This window comes from Canis lupus, chromosome 6, assembly GCF_011100685.1.
Source record: "Canis lupus familiaris isolate Mischka breed German Shepherd chromosome 6, alternate assembly UU_Cfam_GSD_1.0, whole genome shotgun sequence".
NCBI classification, from domain to species: Eukaryota; Metazoa; Chordata; class Mammalia; order Carnivora; family Canidae; genus Canis; species Canis lupus.
The window spans coordinates 12,707,743-12,725,884 of NC_049227.1; the positions used below are offsets into that span (position 1 = coordinate 12,707,743).

An 18,142-nucleotide genomic window follows, 5' to 3' on the forward strand; every position below is an offset into this window, starting at 1 on the left:
CCCTGCCGGAAGCCCGGGCTGTCCTTCTGCACCTTGCTACCCTGGGGGATTCTAGGGCCCCTTCTGGTCCTTTCTGATTGGTCTCTGAAGGGGGCTCAGGGTCCCCTTGGGTACCGGAACCACATTGATACTGGCTGGTGTACTGGTCTTGTCCCAGGCTGGCTGTGGCCTTGCTCTCCCCCTGGGGGCCTCTCCCCTGCCCGCCATGGGCCGGGAGAGGTTGCAGCGACTTGGGCTGGCATTGGCATGCGTGAAGTGTGCTCGGTGCCTTTGCCGACCGCAGCCGGCATGAATGATTTAGCGGGCGGCCAGGGATGTACCCCGGCGTCCCACAGGGGCTGAGTTGTGAAGACATGTGCTCCCTTGCCTGCCTTTGCTGCTGCCTGGCTGCTGGATGCCCAGTTGTTGGTTCCCCTGTTGTCTGGGCCCACCTCTGGAACTCCCGGGCCATCCTTCCGGGTGGTCGCGCTGTCCCAGTCTGTCCAGCTGCCTCTAGGATGTGCCCTCTCCCCAGTGCTAGGCTGCTGACTGTCCTCCTCTGCACTTGGTCTCTGGGCATGTGGGCTTGTGTTGCCGCTGTGCTCTCTCTGGCTTCCTGCTCTTCGTCTTGGGGCCCGCAGGCTCCTGCCTCCCCGGGAGAAGCCCCCGCACCCCTGAGCCTCTCCTGAGAGCTCTATTCTTTGCTAAGTCCTGGTTTTGGGGATGCAGAGGGGAGAAATGAAGGGGAGATGGCCAGTGGCAGTATTCCAAGTGGAGTCCTTGCCCATGAGGGGTGTGAGTGTGGGGGCCACTGCCAGACCCCTTGTTTCCCCTCGGCTCCCTGAGCGTGTCTCCCAGTGTTGGTGGGTCCCTCAAGATGCAGGTGGATGGACACCAGTCCTGGTGGGTTCTCTCGAGAAAAGTCTCAGGTGCTTTCTGCATGCCAGTGCCTGTTGCCTCCTGTGCCCCAGCCTGCCTTGGGTCTGCCATGGGTGTACCAAGTTCCTGGCTCGTGTAGAACACACCAAGGAAGAGGGGCCAGGGCAGGAGCTGGAGGAAGGTGGCAGGGTGGGAAGGGACAGACCAGATGGCAGGTGCCCTCCATGGGCTCCGCCCCCCCCCCCGCGAGTTAACTGGTTGTGTGCCAGGCTGGTCTTGGGGACCCACCTTCTCTGTTCTGAGGGACCCCTGGGGGCCGGGCAGCTCATGGGAGGTACATGGCTGGTGCTTTATGCTGGGTACTCGGGCAGGGACAGGCGAGCCCTGGGGGCTGCTCCCACATTTTCCACTCACCCCCATGTGGATCATGTTCTCTGGTTTTACTTTCCTGTCTTGGTTTTACAAAGATCAGCCGCATGTCTGCAGTAGCCACAACCATGATGGGACCTCCATGGGGCTCAAGTGTGGTGACTGACTCCTGGGACCTGGGTCTGGCTGTGCTGCTTTTTTGGGGTTGAGATTGGGATCTGTCTTACCTACCATGGCAGCTCCCCGTGTGAGCTACAGAGCAGCATCTGTGGAACATGGAGGGGCCTGGAGCCAAAGAGGCCTGGCTGGGAGGGAGGGCTCACCTGGGCCCTGGGCTGGGGACTCAAGGCCTGCCCGCCCCCCTCAGGGCATGGCCGGACGGATGGTGACTGTGGGGACGAAAGGACCAGGCATCGGGAGGAGCGGCTGCTGGGGGCACGGCTGGACCGAGACCAAGAGAAGCTGCTCAGGTGAGGGCTTGGGACCAGGGTGGATGACCCTCCATGGGTGTGGCCTCTTGTCCTGAGAGTGGGAGCTGTCTGGACCATGACCCTGATCCTAGGCCAGATGGCCCCACAGCCCCTCTCCAATGAGTGTTGGGGGAGGCCTTGGGGGCCCTTCTTGAACCAGAGCTGGTTACTCTTTATGCTGGGTGTCCACTGGGTGTTCAGGGTGATACCCCTTCTCTCCCACATCCCCTAAGCCAAACAGGCTGTTGGCAATGTCTCTGTTTCCCCTCCAGAGAAAGTAAGGAGTTGGCCGACCTGGCCCGCTTGCACCCCACCAGCTGTGCTGCTAATGGCCTAAACCCCAACCTCATGGTGACTGGTGGCCCATCGCTGGCAGGCTCGGGGCGTTGGTCTGCTGACCCCACAGCCCACCTGGCCACTCACCCCTGGCTGCCTCGGTCGGGTAGCACGTCCATGTGGCTCGCCGGACACCCCTATGGTAAGTGTGGGGTGGGTGATGTCCCCTTTCTCTGGTGGTTGAGGACAGAGTGGGCCCAATGCATTTCTTGCCTGGAGCATAGGACTGGTGGCTGGGCTGTGAGTGGAGGTGAGTTGCTTGCGGGACCCATGCCCAGATCTGGCTCCTGTCTTCCTTTGGCTAGGGCCCGGGCCTCACTTCCTCTCCCCACACTTCGGTCTCTTCATGTGTCTGAGGAGGGTAGTTACTATGACACAGGCCTTGTGGGGCTCCCTCTGCTGAGCCCATTTGGAAGTGGTGCCCAGGGGTGGGTGGCTGTGGACATGCTTTGTAGCCTGTCACACCTCAGCTTCCTGCACAGAGGCTCCAGGAGGGTGGGGATCTGGGGAGTGGGCAGAAAGGGGGTTGGCCTGGGTCCCTGGCCCCTGGCATTGACTCTGGCCTGGGTCTGTCCAAGGCTTGGGCCCACCACCTCTGCACCAAGGCATGGCACCTGCCTTCCCGCCTGGCCTGGGGGGCTCCCTGCCCTCGGCCTACCAGTTCGTCAGGGACCCCCAGTCGGGCCAGCTGGTGGTCATTCCCAGCGATCACCTTCCTCACTTTGGTAAGTGGCAGCCTTTTGGTGGGGGTCAGTGGCCGTGGTAGCTTCACCTGGAGAGACTGACCCAGATGCCAAGGGCCTTCTTGGGGAGGTGTCCGCCCAGAATAATGGGGTAGGAGGCAGAGCGGGGCTTCAAGGTTTCCCTGTGTCATAAAGCTATAGGGATTCTTGTTTTGATAAGCTTCTACCCAGAACCAAAGCAGGTTTTCCTTCCTGGGGCCTAGACTCCCCCACCCTTGCCGCCCTGGTGCCTCCCATCCCTCAGGAGTCCACTTGGCAGACCACTGGGTGTGGTGGGAGGAAGGGCTTGGTGTGAGGGCCTGGGACATCCCACCTGGAGTGTGGATGGGGCCCTGGTCCCCTGGGCTGGTGAGGTGGGTGCAGAGGGAGGCCCCGCCCTGCCCCGCAGGGGGGCCGATGGGGGCACTGGGCGGCGGGTGCAGCCTCACTGTGCATCCTGCCCCTAGCGGAGCTGATGGAGCGGGCCGCGGCACCCCCACTCTGGGCTGCCCTGTACCCGCCGGGCCGCGGCCCCCTGCACCACGCCCAGCAGCTGCAGCTCTTCTCCCAGCAGCGCTTTCTGCGGCAGCAGGAACTCCTGTACCTGCAGCAGCAGGCAGCCCAGGCCCTGGAGCTGCAGAGGAGCGCCCAGCTCGTGGTGAGTTGGGGAGGGGGCAGCCACAGGAGGACCTGCTGCAGCGCCATCTGTGGTGGAGAGGCAGGCAGGTCCACAGGCCGAAACTCAACAGTTAGGGACTGGGATGGAGAGAAGGTGGCAGGGGCTGGTGGTCAGGGAGGGCCACCCAGAGGAGAGAGTGTCTGTCCCATAAACCCGAAGGAGTTGACTTTGGACGAGCCCTCAGGCAGAGGGAACAACGTGAACAAGGCCCTGAGGTGGTCGGAAGCTGGCAGGGGCAGGGTGTGGGGAGCAATGGGGAAACCGAGGCAGGAGAGGCAGCTGGTTGGACTGGGAAGTTGCACTGGGCACTGAAGAGATGCCAGGGGCTGCTGCGGTTTCCTGAGCCCAGGCTGATCTCCCTGAGCAGCCCAGCTGGGCTGCCTGCTGTCCTTTGTGCAGTAGCCACTCCAGAGGAGGCCGCCGAGGTGGCACAGGCAGCAGACAGGGTAGTAGACGGCCCCGGGCTGGAACTTTAGCTCTGGCATATCTGGCTCTGTGCCCTTGGGCAAATGACTTCATGTCTCTGGGCTTCAGGTTTCCTCCTTTGGAAAGTGGAGATGCTGGTAATCCTGTGTCATCAGGATTGTTCAGTGAGATTTAATAATCAGGAGAGTGGCTGTTGCCCTGAGCATTCTTCCCAGTGTGTTTTATGTGCTGACTGCTTGGCCCTCTGCCCCCACCCCCACAAGCATTGGCTATCCTCAAGCAGCCCCTTCCATTTCCTCAAAAGATGTCAAATATAGGGAGAGACCCCCCCCCCCCCCAACACAGGCATTTTGAGATCCAAAGGTGCTAAGGCAGGAGAGCACTCGGTAGTGAGTTCTCTGTGAAGGTAGCTATTTTAATGCCATAAAAGTGCAGGGAGAGGGGTGGCTCCTTCATCAGCAGGAATCTCATGTCTCTGCCCTGTCCCCCTTGTTCTTACTGTGAGGCTCCCAGCAGGGCCAGGATCTGGACTGGAGGCCCCCCCCACCCAAGCCCTGGAGGATGGAGCCTTTAGATCCACCAAGGCCCCTGGCCCCATCTGGGGTTCCACAAGGAACGCTGTGCTTGTTACACGCAAGCCATGACGGAATGTCTGTAGCCAACTGGGAGGGTGGGCAGCCTGCACCCCGGACCCTGCTCGAGGGGACCCCAGGGACAGAACAGGTGCTGGGTGATGGCTCCTGCTGTGCTGACCCTGCCTGCCGGGCCCCTCCCCAGCAGGAGCGGCTGAAGGCCCAGGAGCATCGGGTGGAGATGGAGGAGAAGGTGAGCAAGCGGAGCCTGCAGGCCGCAAGCAAGGCTGGCCTGGCTGCTGCGGGCCCTGGGCTGCTGCCTCGGAAGCCCCCTGGCCTGGCTGCTGGCCCCACGGGCACCTATGGCAAAGCCGTGAGCCCACCACCATCTCCCCGTGCTTCTCCTGTGGCTGCTCTGAAGGCCAAGGTCATCCAGAAGCTGGAGGATGTGTCCAAGGCGCCCACCTATGCCTACCCTGCCACGCCCAGCTCCCACCCCAGCAGCCCGCCACCTGCCTCCCCACCGCCCACTCCTGGCATCACCCGCAAGGAGGAGGCTCCTGAGAACGTCGTGGAGAAGAAGGACTTGGAGCTGGAGAAAGAAGCCCCCAGCCCCTTCCAGGCCTTGTTCTCGGGTAGGAGTGTGATTCAGACCCCTGCAGGCTGCATGCTCTGGCTCACTGACCAACCCCTGCTGGCTCATTTACCATCCATTTGTCCAGCTTTTTCCTCCTTCCCTCCTCTGTCTCTGCTGGGTACCTGCCCTGCACCTGCCCTGCATCAGGCCTGCCACTCAGCTCTGAAGTGAATGCATGGGTGTGTGGGTCAGAGATGTCTCTCCTCCCAGCCCCACCTCAGGAGCAAAGTCAAGGAAATGGGCATTCTATTGGAACTTCTGTAGGGGGCGCCTAGGTGGCTCAGTCCATTGAATGTCTGACTCCCGATCTCAGCTTGAGATCTCAGGGTCAGGAGTTCAAGCCCCACGTTGGGCTCCATGTTAGGCGTGGAAGCTACTTAAAGAAAAAAAACAAAACAAAACAAAACAACAAAAAAAACAAAACCTGTTGCAGAGGGACTCCACTCTGTGGGTTAAGGAAAGTAAAAACCATAAAGCACATTGTGCCTGAAACACGGGAGGTACTGAGTTGTCCCAACAAGAGTAGCATGGGGACTCCCGTTCTGGGTGCCCCTTGCCGTGTGCTGTGAGTTCAGGTGCTTTTCCCCTGGCCTGTGTCAGTGGGGACGGCCAGCCGGTGGCCTTAGTGGCATCCCTCCTCCCTGGTAGCTGTTAAGAGTGCGAGGGCAGGCTTGGGAGTATTTGAGTTCAGATTCGGATTCTGCCATCAGGATGCTGTGTGATCTTGGGGCAAGTGGTTGCCCCTCTCTGGGGAGATTGATGCCATGCTAATGTCTGGTACTGAGCACATGCCTGGCCCCGGGGCCTGCTCCCTGCACCCATCTCCCCCTGGTCGGGTTGCTGTGGAGCACCTGGAGCTTGCCTGGGAGCATTGTAGAGATTGGCCCACACACCGTCCTTCTCCTGAGTGGTTACACTCAAGGGTGGGGGTTTTAGAGTAGAAAGAAGGGGTGCAGCACTGCATTACTGTTACTTCTTGAACAACTTGGATGGCCCAACTCTGCATGAATGGGATGGGGTGGGATTGGAGAGCCAGAGATGCACTGGCTGGGTGAAAACCGTTGGCAGATCTACTGAGCCTTTGCTTCTGGGCCAGCCTTGTGCTGGGTGCTAAGGGGTCGGGGGCTAGAGAAAGAAAGAGCCGATTATGGTTTCTGCCTTTGAGACCTGAAGCTCCTTGGGGACAGGGTGGTGGCTGACTTTTTCTCTCTGTGGTCCGGACATGGCAGAAAGGCCCCAGGGATCCTCAGATGCTGCCTGGAAGAGGTCCCAGCTCTGTAGGCCGGCCAGGATAAGAGGGTGGCTGTGGGTCTGCGTCTTGGCTGGTGGGTGGGCGTTAATGGGGACAGACATGACAGGTGAAGGGGCCCCTGCTGACTCTCAGTGTCCTTGGCAGATATCCCACCCAGGTACCCGTTTCAAGCGCTGCCACCGCACTATGGGAGGCCCTACCCGTTCCTGCTGCAGCCCACAGCGGCCTCCGACGCTGACGGCCTGGCTCCTGATGTGCCACTCCCAGCTGATGGGCCTGAGCGCTTGGCGCTCTCACCTGAAGACAAGCCCATCCGCTTGTCCCCCTCCAAGATCCCAGAGCCGCTTCGAGAGGGCCCAGACGAAGAGCCGCTGGCAGAACGGGAGGTGAAGGCGGAGGTGGAGGACATGGATGAAGGCCCTGCAGAGCTGCCATCCTTGGAGTCACCTCTGACTCTGCCCCCCGAGGAAGCCTTAGCAGTCCAAAGCCCCTCGGCTGGCTGTGGAGGTGGTCTGCTGGAGGCCCAGGCACTGAGCGCCAGCGGGCAGGGGGGCGTGGAGCCCCCCGGGTGCCCAGACTTCTCGGAGAGGGTCGAAGCGCGGGTCGATTCACCGGGCCGGACAGAATCATGCACAGCCGCCCCGGACCTGGGAGCGCGACTGACGCCGGAGACGCTGGTGGAGGCGAAGGAGGAGCCAGTGGAGGTGCCCGTCGACCTGCCCATGGCTGTGCCCGTGGCAGAGGCGGGGCCCGAGGAAGGCCTAGCCCAGGTGGCCCCGAGCGAGCCCCTGCCCAGCTTGGAATTGGCAGACTGTGACGTGCCCGCCGGGGAGGGAGAGTGCCTGAGTCTGGAAGCCCGGGAGGCCGCGCCTGTGCCCGGCGGCCCCTGCTTCCTGGAGGAGGAAGGCTCTGACCAGTTTCTGCCTGGCCTGGAGGACCCGTTGGCTGGCATGAATGCCCTGGCGGCAGCTGCGGAACTGCCCCAGGCCAGGCCTCTGCCCTCCCCGGGCGCCGGAGCCCAGGCCCTGGAGAAGCTAGAGGCAGCGCAGAGCCTGGTCCTGGAGCAGAGCTTCTTGCATGGCATCACACTGCTGAGTGAGATCGCCGAGCTGGAGCTAGAGAAGAGGAGCCAGGAGGTGGGAGGTGAGCCACGATGGGTGGTTGGTTTCTGTGGCATTTTTTATGTTGCCTAATTCTCAGAATTTAAAAATCTTGAAAAATCCCCAGGATATGGTTTGTGTGCATTCTTTAAAAGTTGAGGCAAAACATACACAACAAAGATTACCATTTCGGTTGTTTACAGGTTGGTAGTGTTACGAGCACGCACATGTTGCCGTGCAGCTGGTCTGTGGGTTTCTTAGTGGTGACGTTTCTCCTCGTTCTGTCAGTGCTGTGTTTTGTTTTGGCACCATTGTTTGGGTTGCAGGGGACAGAAACGCTTGTTTGAACTGGCTTAGAAGAAGGTGGGGGAAATTGATTGGCTCTTGGAACCCAAGTATTATGGTGCTAATTAGGTAATAAGTTTCAGGTATGGCTGGATCTCAGCGTTTCAAGTCCTCAGGAGTTTCTTTCCATACTTACCCCTTCCCCATCTTTCTGTCCATCTGCTCCACTTTTCTCTCTGTTGGCCTCATTCACGGCAGGCCCACTGTCCTCATGGGGGTCACCAACACTTCCTCGCAGGCCCACAGGCCTGCCCAATTCAGCAGACTCTCAAAAGAGGCCACCTCTTTTCCTGGTAGTTATGGCAAACATACTTGATTCATTCTCCTGGCTCCCTGGGGTTCATGCTTTCTGCAGAGGCACTCTGTAGTCTGGGAGATGGGAAGGAATGGGCTGATCATGTACTGCCCCTGATGGGACTGTCCCCTCTGGGGTACAGGGAGGGGTAGCTCTTACAAGAAATGGGTGCTCTCAGCAGAAGGGCAGCAAATTTCGGGCTGTGCACAAACCCACTTGTGTTCAACACAGAAACTCAGGGCACTCCAAGAAATGTGTACAGAAGGGGCTGTGGGCCAGGCGGGCTTCACCACCCCACGCTAGGCCCAGAACCTGCGCGGAGGAGGGAGGGGCCTGGGTGACAGCTGTCAGGCGGTAATAATAGCATTGCCAGTGTTTTGGTGCATTTTTTCTAGAACTTTTTCTACACACATACAGCTCTAAAATTAAGATCATTTTGTAAACAACGTTCTGTGAACTGGTCTTTTCACTTAGCATATTCTTTATGAAATATTTTTCAAAACTATGTGTCTTTAAAACTTTTTTTAGGGGCAGCTTGGGTGGCTCAGCGGTTTGGTGCTGCCTTCAGCCCAGGGCATGATCCTGGAGACCCGGGGTCGAGTCCCACGTTGGGCTCCCTGCGTGGAGTTGTTTCTCCGTCTGCCTGCATCTCTGCCTCTCTCTCTGTGTCTCATGAATGGATAAATAAAATCTTAAAAAATAAATAAATAAAATAAAAATTTTTTTTAGGGACAGCTAGTGGAGGCCCCAGTCTTCAATGACCTCATCCTAGATTGTTAGGCATTACCTTTTGTTTTATTTTGCTGTGGTAAATAATGTGATGATTGTACCCGAAGAAAAATCCTTGCCACACCTCCGATTTTTCTGGGGGTATATCCAGGGTTGGAATTGCTAGGTCAGAACCGAGGTCACCTTTTCAGGGCTTGTTCATGGTCATGGTCCTCTGGTCCCCTGGAAGCTTGGCTACGTGCTGCCCACTCCCCCACAGTTTGGTTCTTGTTATTCTAAAGTTCATGACGACTTTTCCCTCATTTACGTATTTTCATACAAAAAAATCATTTTTCAGAAGAAGATGGAAACCCTCTTAAATCCTGCCAGTGGGTGGTGGGTTTTCAGTGGGGGCTGCAGAGGGCCAGCAGCATCTGGGAAGGAGGGCCTGAGGCTGGCTTGCCTGGTTTGGGGATTGCTGCCCACCCTTGCTTCATTTTCTGTTTTGGGGTCCTACCTGTTCTCAATTAGCTGTGTGCCCAGCACTGTTTTTGAACACAGTCGTCCACGTGTAGCCCTTGGCAACGTCAGGCAGTAACAGTAGTAGGTGGAAACAGTGGGAAGGGGGGACAAGGCAGAGCGAGAAGGCCAGGGAAGCCTTTCTTCATAAAGTGACCTGAGAAAGGCCAGGGAGGAACTCTTCTTGGGATGGCATTCCGACCTGATGGAATAGCAGGTGCAAAGGCCCTGAGGTGAATGGTGTATGTGGCACTGTGTGGTGTGTTGAATAAGAGCAAGGAGGCTGGGAGTGGAGTGGAAGGAGGAGAGTGGTGACCACAGGCAGGTTGTGGGATGGGGAGGGAGTAGGTCCCTGGATACTCCTGAAAGAGGGTTCAGAATTGCAGTGTTAGGATCAGACGTAAATAGAGTCATATTTGGGGGGTGGAGCTGTGTAGATAACTGATGCTGGGGCAAGGGTGGATGCAGGGAGACTCAGGAGGAGGCTCCAGGCCCTGGGGTAGCGGGTGGAGGTGAGGAACAAGAGGATTCTGAGTGGAGGTAAATTAAGGTGGAGCCAGTGGGTTTTGTCAGAGTGGGTATTAGAGTGACTCTAAGGTTTCTGGCCTGAGCTGCTGGAAGAGCAGACTTTCCAGGAAACAACAGGAGGAGGTTTTGTGACCTCCAGCTGGTTTCTGCCATGGAGGTGTGGCCCAGAGCTTGATCCATGACCCTGGGTTGGAAAGTGCAGTCAGTGGTGCTGGTGTGTAGCGCTGTGTACACTGCCGGGGTGAGGGAGGTCTTGGTAGTCTCTTCTCTTGCCAGCAGCTGCTGATGGGATACTGAGCATCAGTCCTCACACTTTGAGCTTCCCCACGGCCCATGGGTCACCTCCATGTTGGTACAGCCACAAGGCTGGTATAGTAGTTAGGGCTGCCAGCACAAACCACCAGCTGGGGACTCAGATAACAGAAATGTGTTTTCCCACCACCCAGGGGTCTGAAGTTCTAGACCAAGGTGAGGGCAGGGTGGGTCCCGCCGAGGTTTCTCTCCTGGTTGCCCCTTTGTGTCTGTTTGGGGTCAGGACTTTAACGTGTGGATTTGGGGGGACATAGTTCATCCCATAGCAGCTGGCCCAGAGTCATCCAGGTTGCCCGGGAACCCCCAGCAAGACTGGTTGGGAGGATGAAGGAGGGGACAAAGCTACACCTCCGTCCCCCTCCTCTGTAATGGAGCTGCACTCTCCTGCCTTACCCAACTGCTAAAAATCTTCTGGCTTGGAGGACGTTGGCACACCCATCTCACCTTGGGGTGGTCCACATACTCCAGTCTTATACCAGCCCCTTATGAGCTGATGGGGTTCACGGTTTGTAGCCTCAGTTTCTGTAAGGATATGGGAGAGCAAAACCCGCTGCTCTCTATTGGCAGTGACCCTTTTGGTTGTCCCAGCTTGGGGGAGTACTGCTGACATCTAGTGGATAAAGGCAGGGATGCCCCGAAACCTCCTACAGCGCATGCCCAGGACAGCTGCCCCTGTAGCAGAGGATGAGCACAGAGGATGAGCACACCACCACAAGGTGTGTGGACGGTGCCAAGGTCGGGAAGCCCTGATCTATGCCAGATAATTGTTAATGTCGATTTTATGAAACTGTACACATCAGAAGTAAAAAATATACTTTTTTACCTTAGGTATACGTGAAAAATGGGTACCTCAGGTACATTCACAGAAACTGACCACATGTTAGATCACAAAGAAAACACCAGTTAAAAAAATTAAAACTCCTTTTACTCTGGGAGAAGTTGGAGGGGAGATGGGCTCCCATGAGCCACTGCTGAGATTGAGTCGGTGTGCCCTTCCTGAAGGGCAGCTGGAATATTTATCAAAGGAATAAATTCACATACCTTGATCATGTTAATCTTACAGGTAGGAATTCTCCTAAAACAAAATGTGTCCTATGTGCCTACCTCTATCCAGTACCAAAAAAAATTTAGAAATGACTAAAATGTCATCAATGGGGGATTATTTAGATTCATTAAAACTCAGCAATACAAGAGAATTCTAGGCAGCTGTTAGTGGGTTTGGTCATGGAAAACTTCTGAAATTCTGTTGTTTTTGACCTGCAGAAATGGCAGCCTTTATAAGATTCAAACTAATCATGTGGTAAATGTCCATTATGCGGTAACGTGAAAAGGAGTGAAGTGTGATTCCGAGTGGATTGGTGCCATTTCTATATTTATAAAGGATGCCCACAGACGTCACATATGTTTGAGTATGGGCAAAAGTTTTCAGGGCCCTCTACAAGAACATCAGTGGTAGTGCCGCCAGTGGCGGGGACAACTTTGTGCTGAGTAGGGGAAGGTTTTCATTTTTTCACATTTTTATGCCTGTTTTGTATTTTTGGTGTTCTCGTATTACTTTTACATTTCATAAAACTTAATTTCGGTTCCTTTTTTTCTGAAAATTAACACCTTGCATATTCCTCATGGGATATTTAAAGGACAGATAAGCAGAAAGAGGCATACCCTAGAAAGCACCTCTGCCGGTGGCTTGGCTACTCTCGGTGACTTTGTGCAGCAGTGGACATTTGGGATAGGGCCATGCTGTGTGCCCCAGCTCTCACTTGTTTTCCTCACTTAGCACCATTTCTTGCTTCTCAGAAAAGCCGCAGTCCAGTCAGCATCCTGGGGGCCATGTGACCTTGGGCAAGCCCTGAGCTGGTCCTGGGCCTCATTTTCCTCCCTGTTTGGGGTCTGAGTGGGGTTGGCTGCAGTATCCGTGAATCCTACCCCCAGGCAGCATGGCGGGGCCAGCGCAGAGGCATGGGCTCACCTGCCTCCTGTATGTAGGTGCGGAGCGGGGCCTGGCGGTACGGCCCTCGCTGGAGAGCCTGCTGGCAGCCAGTAGCCACATGCTGAAGGAGGTGTTGGACAGCCCCTTTGTGGACCCGCTCAAGAATCTGCGGCTTCCGCGGGAGCTGAACCCCAACAAGAAGTATAGCTGGATGCAGAAGAAGGAGGAGCGGGTGAGGTGTCCTGGGCCTGTTTTTGCCTACCTGTGGCCTAAGGGGTGGGGTTGTAGCTGAGTCCCCCAGAGATGCCACCTTGCTGGGGACATGGCTGGCTTTGGAGTTGAAAGGGCCTGATCTGAGTCCAGCTTCTGCCATTGACTTGCTGTACAGGCCTGTGCAAGCTGTTTCCCCTTTCAGGGTCCCAGTTTATTTATGTGATAATGGGTGACAGCCTGATGGGTTGGGAAGAGCAGGCCTGGCTGTGCCCCTTGCTGCTTGTGAGCCCTGGGCAAGCTCCTCACCTCTCTGAGCCTCCATCTGTAAGTGATGGATAACACGGTGGCCCACATTGCTTGAGCAGCTGTCTGGGGCCACTTTGGCTTTGATGCAGTCCTGCAAAATTGGGTTTTGGTTCCTATCCTGTGTTCTGCCCACAGGGCCCTGGCTAGTAAGTGGCAGAGGAGGGGTTTGAGCTGGGCCCCTGTTACCATCAAGCCTCGCCATCCCCATCTGGGTGGACGCTTGATCAGCCAGTGGGAGCTGGTGGGCGTTGGCATCCTCACCCCGCTCTCCCTGCAGATGTATGCCATGAAATCCTCCTTGGAAAGCATGGATGCCATGGAGCTGGACTTCCGGATGCGGCTGGCTGAGGTCCAGCGGCGGTACAAGGAGAAGCAGCGAGAGCTGGTGAAGCTGCAGAGACGCCGTGATTCCGAGTGAGTGTGCGCCCTAGCCATATCCCGTGGCCCCGGCCAGCCGGGTGACAAGGCTGTAGCAGGCGGTGCCCTGATTGGGCTCTTGTAGGCGCTGGCGCTCAGTAGGTTGGCTGTGGTAGGCCATTAGAGGTGTGTGTGGACCCGAGTGACATGTGTGTATCGTATGTCCTTCTCCGCGCCCCCTCCACCCCCCAGGTTCACAGCCAAGCGTGTGATTCTTTTTAAGGGACAGGCGCGAGGAACCCCATAGAAGCTTGGCACGCAGAGGCCCTGGCAGGCCGAGGAAACGGACCCACGCCCTGAGCGCCCTGTCGCCCCCCCGCAAGAGAGGGAAGAGCCGCAACAGTAGCGGAAAGTAAGGCTGGCCCCTCGGTGGGTCGGGAACTGGCACAGAGCTCGGAGGGGAGGAGTGCGGGCCCACACAGGGCCTGCATCTGGGCACCGGGGACCTCGAGTCCCTCGGGCTCTGACCCATCTGGTTTGGTAGCTCTCAGGGAGCATGGTGCACACTGCCCAGGCCAGGAGGGTGAGCCAGGCGAGTGGCGGAATGGACAGGCAGACTCATCCACCCAGCACTGAGTGGGCAGCTGACCCCAGTGAGAGAGGTTCCTGTGCCATCAGCTAAGCGCTTCACCCATCTTCCTGCCACACCTGCTTCTTCCATGGTTAGGGGCTAATTCCTGCTCTTCTCCATACACCTCCTCCCTGCAAAGGGATCTGCTGAGCTTCAGCCCTGCTGGGACAGGCTTTGACTTATGCTGTCACTTGGTTCCCTATGTGACTGACAGTGTCATTCCTGTCCTCTTGGCCTGACCTATTGGCTTGTTGCACCTGAGCCTGTGGCCCTGGGCCACTGCTTTGTGTACAGCTTGAGTGGCAGCAGAAGCTACATGTGGCACCTCTGGAGGTTTTCTTGAATGGTGGCTAGAATGAGAGCTCTTCCTCCAGGCTGAGCATGGATAGGAATGATGCTGCAGTCTTCCTGGGTGTCAGGGAGTAGCATCAACTGAATGAGGCCCGTCAGAGGAATGAAGTTGGAGTGTGCCTCAGCCTGGGACATCGGGGCAGGGCGGACACTAGGCGGCCTGATGCTTGGCTTGAGGAAGCAGAGGGGGCCACACGGTGGCTTCAGAAGGCAGAGGAGAGACTGGGTTGGCCACAGGTTTTGTTAGAAGACCACCCCAAGGGGCCCCCACAACTTACATTTATCTTCCTTGGATGTTCCTGTTGGAGGAGAAGTGAGAGAGGAAGAAATCCCTTATAGCCAGTCAAAGGAGAGTAGGAAAGCAGTTGCTGAAGACAGTAGAGGCTGGGCCGCTGGCAGACAGCACTGGATCAGGGCGCATAGCCCCTGGAGGTGGGCGTGTTTTTCCACCTTTGAGTCCCGGCTCCTGTAGTGTTTGTTGTGACCTCAGACTGGGTGCTGGCTTTTTGGAGCCTTAGTTTCCCTGTGTAAAAAACATTATGTAGAACATTATTATGTGGCTGAAATAGAAAGCATTAACATGGAACAAAGCACATAATAAAGCACCGAGTAAAAATTAGCTGCTTCTATTACTTGTGAGGTTTTATTTTAAAGTAGGCAAGAGATGCCTTCAACCTGGGACTGTATCCTGACTGTCTTAATCCCAGAGGTACAGGAGACCAGCCAGGGGCTCTTGATCTCCCTCCCATCCTGGAGGAGTTCCTTGACATTTCTGATCCTTGTTCTCGGCATGTTTTGATAAGGGGTGTGTGTGTGTGTGTGTGTGTGTGTGTGAAGAAGCACGAGAGAAAGAGGCCAGCAGAGGATACTGCCTTGGAGAAGTGTTGCTTCTTTCCTGTTAAACTCTCATTCTGCCCCATTCACAAATAGAATCCCAGCACCATAGCTTCACAGGATCCGTCTCCCCAGATTCGTCACTCTGCCATCACTGTCTGTGCTTCGACATCCAAAGCCTACCCTTCAGGGCCTTGAGGGCCGACCCCCAACCCTTGAGTCTTTCCTGGTCAGGGTGTTGACCAGCAGTGCATCTGGGTTTCAGGCTGAGCAGCAAGCCCCTGCTGACGTCAGAGGAGTATGAGCTTGGAGCAGGGATGAGGAAGAGACACAAGGGACCTGAAGAGGAACATGATGCCCTCGTTGGAACGGGGAAAGCGAGGGGCAGGAACCAGCCTTGGGATGAGCATGAAGCTTCATCGGACTTCATGAGTCAGGTCAGTCACCCTGTCTTCTAGGTGTGCTGCTGAGGTTGGAAGGGCATGCCAGAGTTCACTCTCTGTAGGTCTGTTGGCCCTAGTCTTGCACAGAAAGTGTAGAAACAATTGCCTTAGTGCCAGAGGGACTGTCTTCCAGGCTTTTTTTTTTTTTTTTCTTCAAATTTTCTAGTACATTTTTTTAAAAGATTTTATTTATTTATTCATGAGAGACACAGGCAGAGGGAGAAACAAGCTCCATGCAGGGAGCCTGATGTGGGACTTGATCCCAGAACTCCAGGATCACGACCTGAGCCGAAGGCAGGCACTAACCCACTGAGCCACCCAGGGATCCCCTCCTCCAGGCTTTCTTACTGCACAAAGGGGGAAATTAAGGCCCAGAGGAGGTCAGAGCCTTACCAGAGTAGCACAGCCTCAGGTAGGGTTAAGATGAAAGCCACATCCCCTGTGCACGTACCATGATGCTTTGCTGAAGCCATGAAGAGAGACTGCAGGTTCTTAACCAAATAATGCAATTACTGTTGTTTAACGGCGTAATTGTCTAATGAGCAGCTTCAGCATTCTGTCGTTCTAAGAAACAAGGGGTTGATGCCATTGTAATTTCCTTGTGAACTCCCCAGGGGTAATGGGGTGAGAGCCAACTCCTTGATTTTTCTTATTTCTGCAGAGCCCTGAAATCGTCCATTTAAGGCCTTTGTCTCTAAATACTAATGTACCTTGTCATCTCTCCTCATAAGGCCCCATGCAAGGGGACTGTGTCTGTTGATTTGGCCATCCGAGGGAAATATTCACAAAAGGGAGACTCGATCCAGGAGGAGGGAACAGAGCCAGCCTGTACATCCTAAGATCTTTTACTTGCAAATTGTGAAGGATACTTCACGTTGTTTAAATGACCCTATAGCAACTCTCCCCCCCTTATGTTACCCGATTAAAGAAAATAGAGCTAAAACGTGCAAATGAGGGGCATTAATGGTTTTGAAACGGCACATTTCATATTGACAACAAATGACTGCAGCAGACATGCAAGTAGGAATTTAATCTGTGAGATCTTGAGTCACTCTGTTCCGCTTTGGGCATCTGAGGCACACCCGGGGCATTCTCTTAGCAGCTTCAGCCCATTTAGTTGGATGGGCCCACTTAGGCTGGGCTGCAGTCTTCGTGGGCTGCTTTAGGTACTCGAGTTAAACAGATGAGCTGCACCTAGTTGTCCCTGTTTTACCCAGCGGGAAGAACAGAGGCTCAGAGAGGTTGAGCAGCTTGCCACAGAGGTAGGTGGAAGGGACTGGAGCCCAGCTTCCTCAGAGCCGGTGTGCTGAAACCCACTGTCCCGGTTCACCAAATGTCTTAACCCATGACTTCCCGACTTCCGTCTGCAGCTGAAGATTAAAAAGAAGAAGATGGCCAGTGACCAGGAGCAGCTGGCCAGCAAGCTGGACAAGGCCCTGTCCCTCACGAAGCAGGACAAGCTCAAGTCGCCCTTCAAGTTCTCGGACGGTTCTGGGGGGAAGTCCAAAGGCGGCGGGGGCTGCGGCAGGTACTTGACGCCCTACGACAGCCTGCTGGGCAAGGACAGGAAGGCGCTGGCCAAAGGCCTCAGCCTGTCCCTCAAGGCTTCCAGAGAAGGTAAACACAAACGGGCCGCCAAAGCGAGGAAGATGGAGGTGGGCTTCAAGGCCAGAGGCCAGCCCAAGTCGGCCCACTCCCCGTTCGCCTCGGAAGTGAGCAGCTACTCCTACAGTAAGTAGCGGCCGCCGCGCCGCCGCGGGGCGCTTCCTCTCTCTCCCGCTCCTCGCTCCTCGCTCCTCGGTCTCTCCCGCGGGCGCTTGAAGGTCTCTCTTCCGCCTCTGCGCGTGGGCTCCAGGCCGGAAGTGCGTGGGGGGTGTGGAAAGCGGAAGTGCCTGTGATTGGCGGGCGGGAGCGGAAGTTGGCCTGCCCTCTGTGCTTGGTTTGCAAGCAGTGGGCGCGGAAGCGTTTGCGCCATGGAGTCCGCCGCCGCCTGGCCTAGAGCGGCTACTCGCGAGGACCATAGAGAGCAGCCGGCCTCTCCTGCCCACAAGCGGCTCTCCATTCTCCTCCCGGGGTTCTGGGGATGCTGAGTGTCAGCAGGGTGCACCCTGTGCTGCGCAGAGTACTGAGGGCTGCACGGGCCACAGGCCTCCAGGTGGCTGCCGCGCCTTGTCCCCGAGAGTGGACCGCTGGAGCGGGGGCTTCTAGGGCTTGAGCTGCGGAGTGGGGAAGCGCACCCAGTGCTGGACTGGGGGTTGCTGCACGGCCTCTTACTGGCCGGGGTCGCCGCACGGGAACACCTTCTCTGGGCACTCGGGAACGCGGCTGGCCTGGGGCCAGGGGGCCTCTGGCGGCGTGTAGTAGGTGCTCCTGGGTGTGTGTGCAGATGGCTGGTCCTCCGCGGCCTCTGATGGCATGTAACAGGTGCTCCTAGGTGTCTGTGTGCCCATGGCCAGCTGTCAGTGGTGTCTGGTAGCCCTAGGATGCTGCTTGGCACGTGGTAGATGCTTTTAAGTGTGTGTGTGTACAGATGGCTGGCCCTCCACTGGCCCTGGTGGCACATAGTGGGTGCTCCTAGGTGTCTGTGTGCCCATGGCCAGCTGTTGGTGGCATCTGATGACCCTAGGATGCTTCTTGGCACATAGTAGATGCTTCTAAGTGTGTGTCTGCAGATGGCTAGCTCTCCACAGGCCCTGGTGGCACATAGCAGGTGCTCCTAAGTGTCTGTGTGGCCATGGCCAGCTCTTGGTGGCATCTGGTGGCCCTAGGATGCTGCTTGGCACGTGGTAGATGCTCCTAGGTGTGTGTGTATGCAGATGGCTGACCCTCCACGGCCTCTGGTGGCATGTAATAGGGGCTCCTGGGTGTCTGTGTGCCCATGGCCAGCTCTTGGTGGCATCTGATGGCTCTAGGATGCTGCTTGACACATAATTGATACTCCTAGGTGTG

At 56.5% G+C, this 18,142-nt stretch overlaps 1 protein-coding gene and 1 long non-coding RNA gene across 2 annotated transcripts in view; one reads left to right on the forward strand and one right to left on the reverse strand.

The window, feature by feature from the left end:
- The window catches only part of TNRC18 (trinucleotide repeat containing 18), an 84,696-nt gene that overhangs the window by 29,403 nt on the left and 37,151 nt on the right, over positions 1-18,142 (forward strand). The window contains 11 exon segments of the mRNA XM_038539566.1: positions 1,595-1,697; positions 1,970-2,175; positions 2,612-2,758; positions 3,223-3,413; positions 4,638-5,067; positions 6,466-7,464; positions 12,115-12,290; positions 12,855-12,991; positions 13,218-13,346; positions 15,016-15,187; positions 16,564-16,924. Coding sequence (XP_038395494.1) covers positions 1,595-1,697; positions 1,970-2,175; positions 2,612-2,758; positions 3,223-3,413; positions 4,638-5,067; positions 6,466-7,464; positions 12,115-12,290; positions 12,855-12,991; positions 13,218-13,346; positions 15,016-15,187; positions 16,564-16,924 — 3,051 coding nt within the window.
- LOC119872163 lies at positions 11,032-17,094 on the reverse strand. The gene is made up of 2 exons (XR_005360646.1): positions 15,645-17,094; positions 11,032-14,439 (listed from the first exon to the last, which is right to left on the reverse strand). It is a non-coding gene; the product is annotated as an uncharacterized LOC119872163 (long non-coding RNA).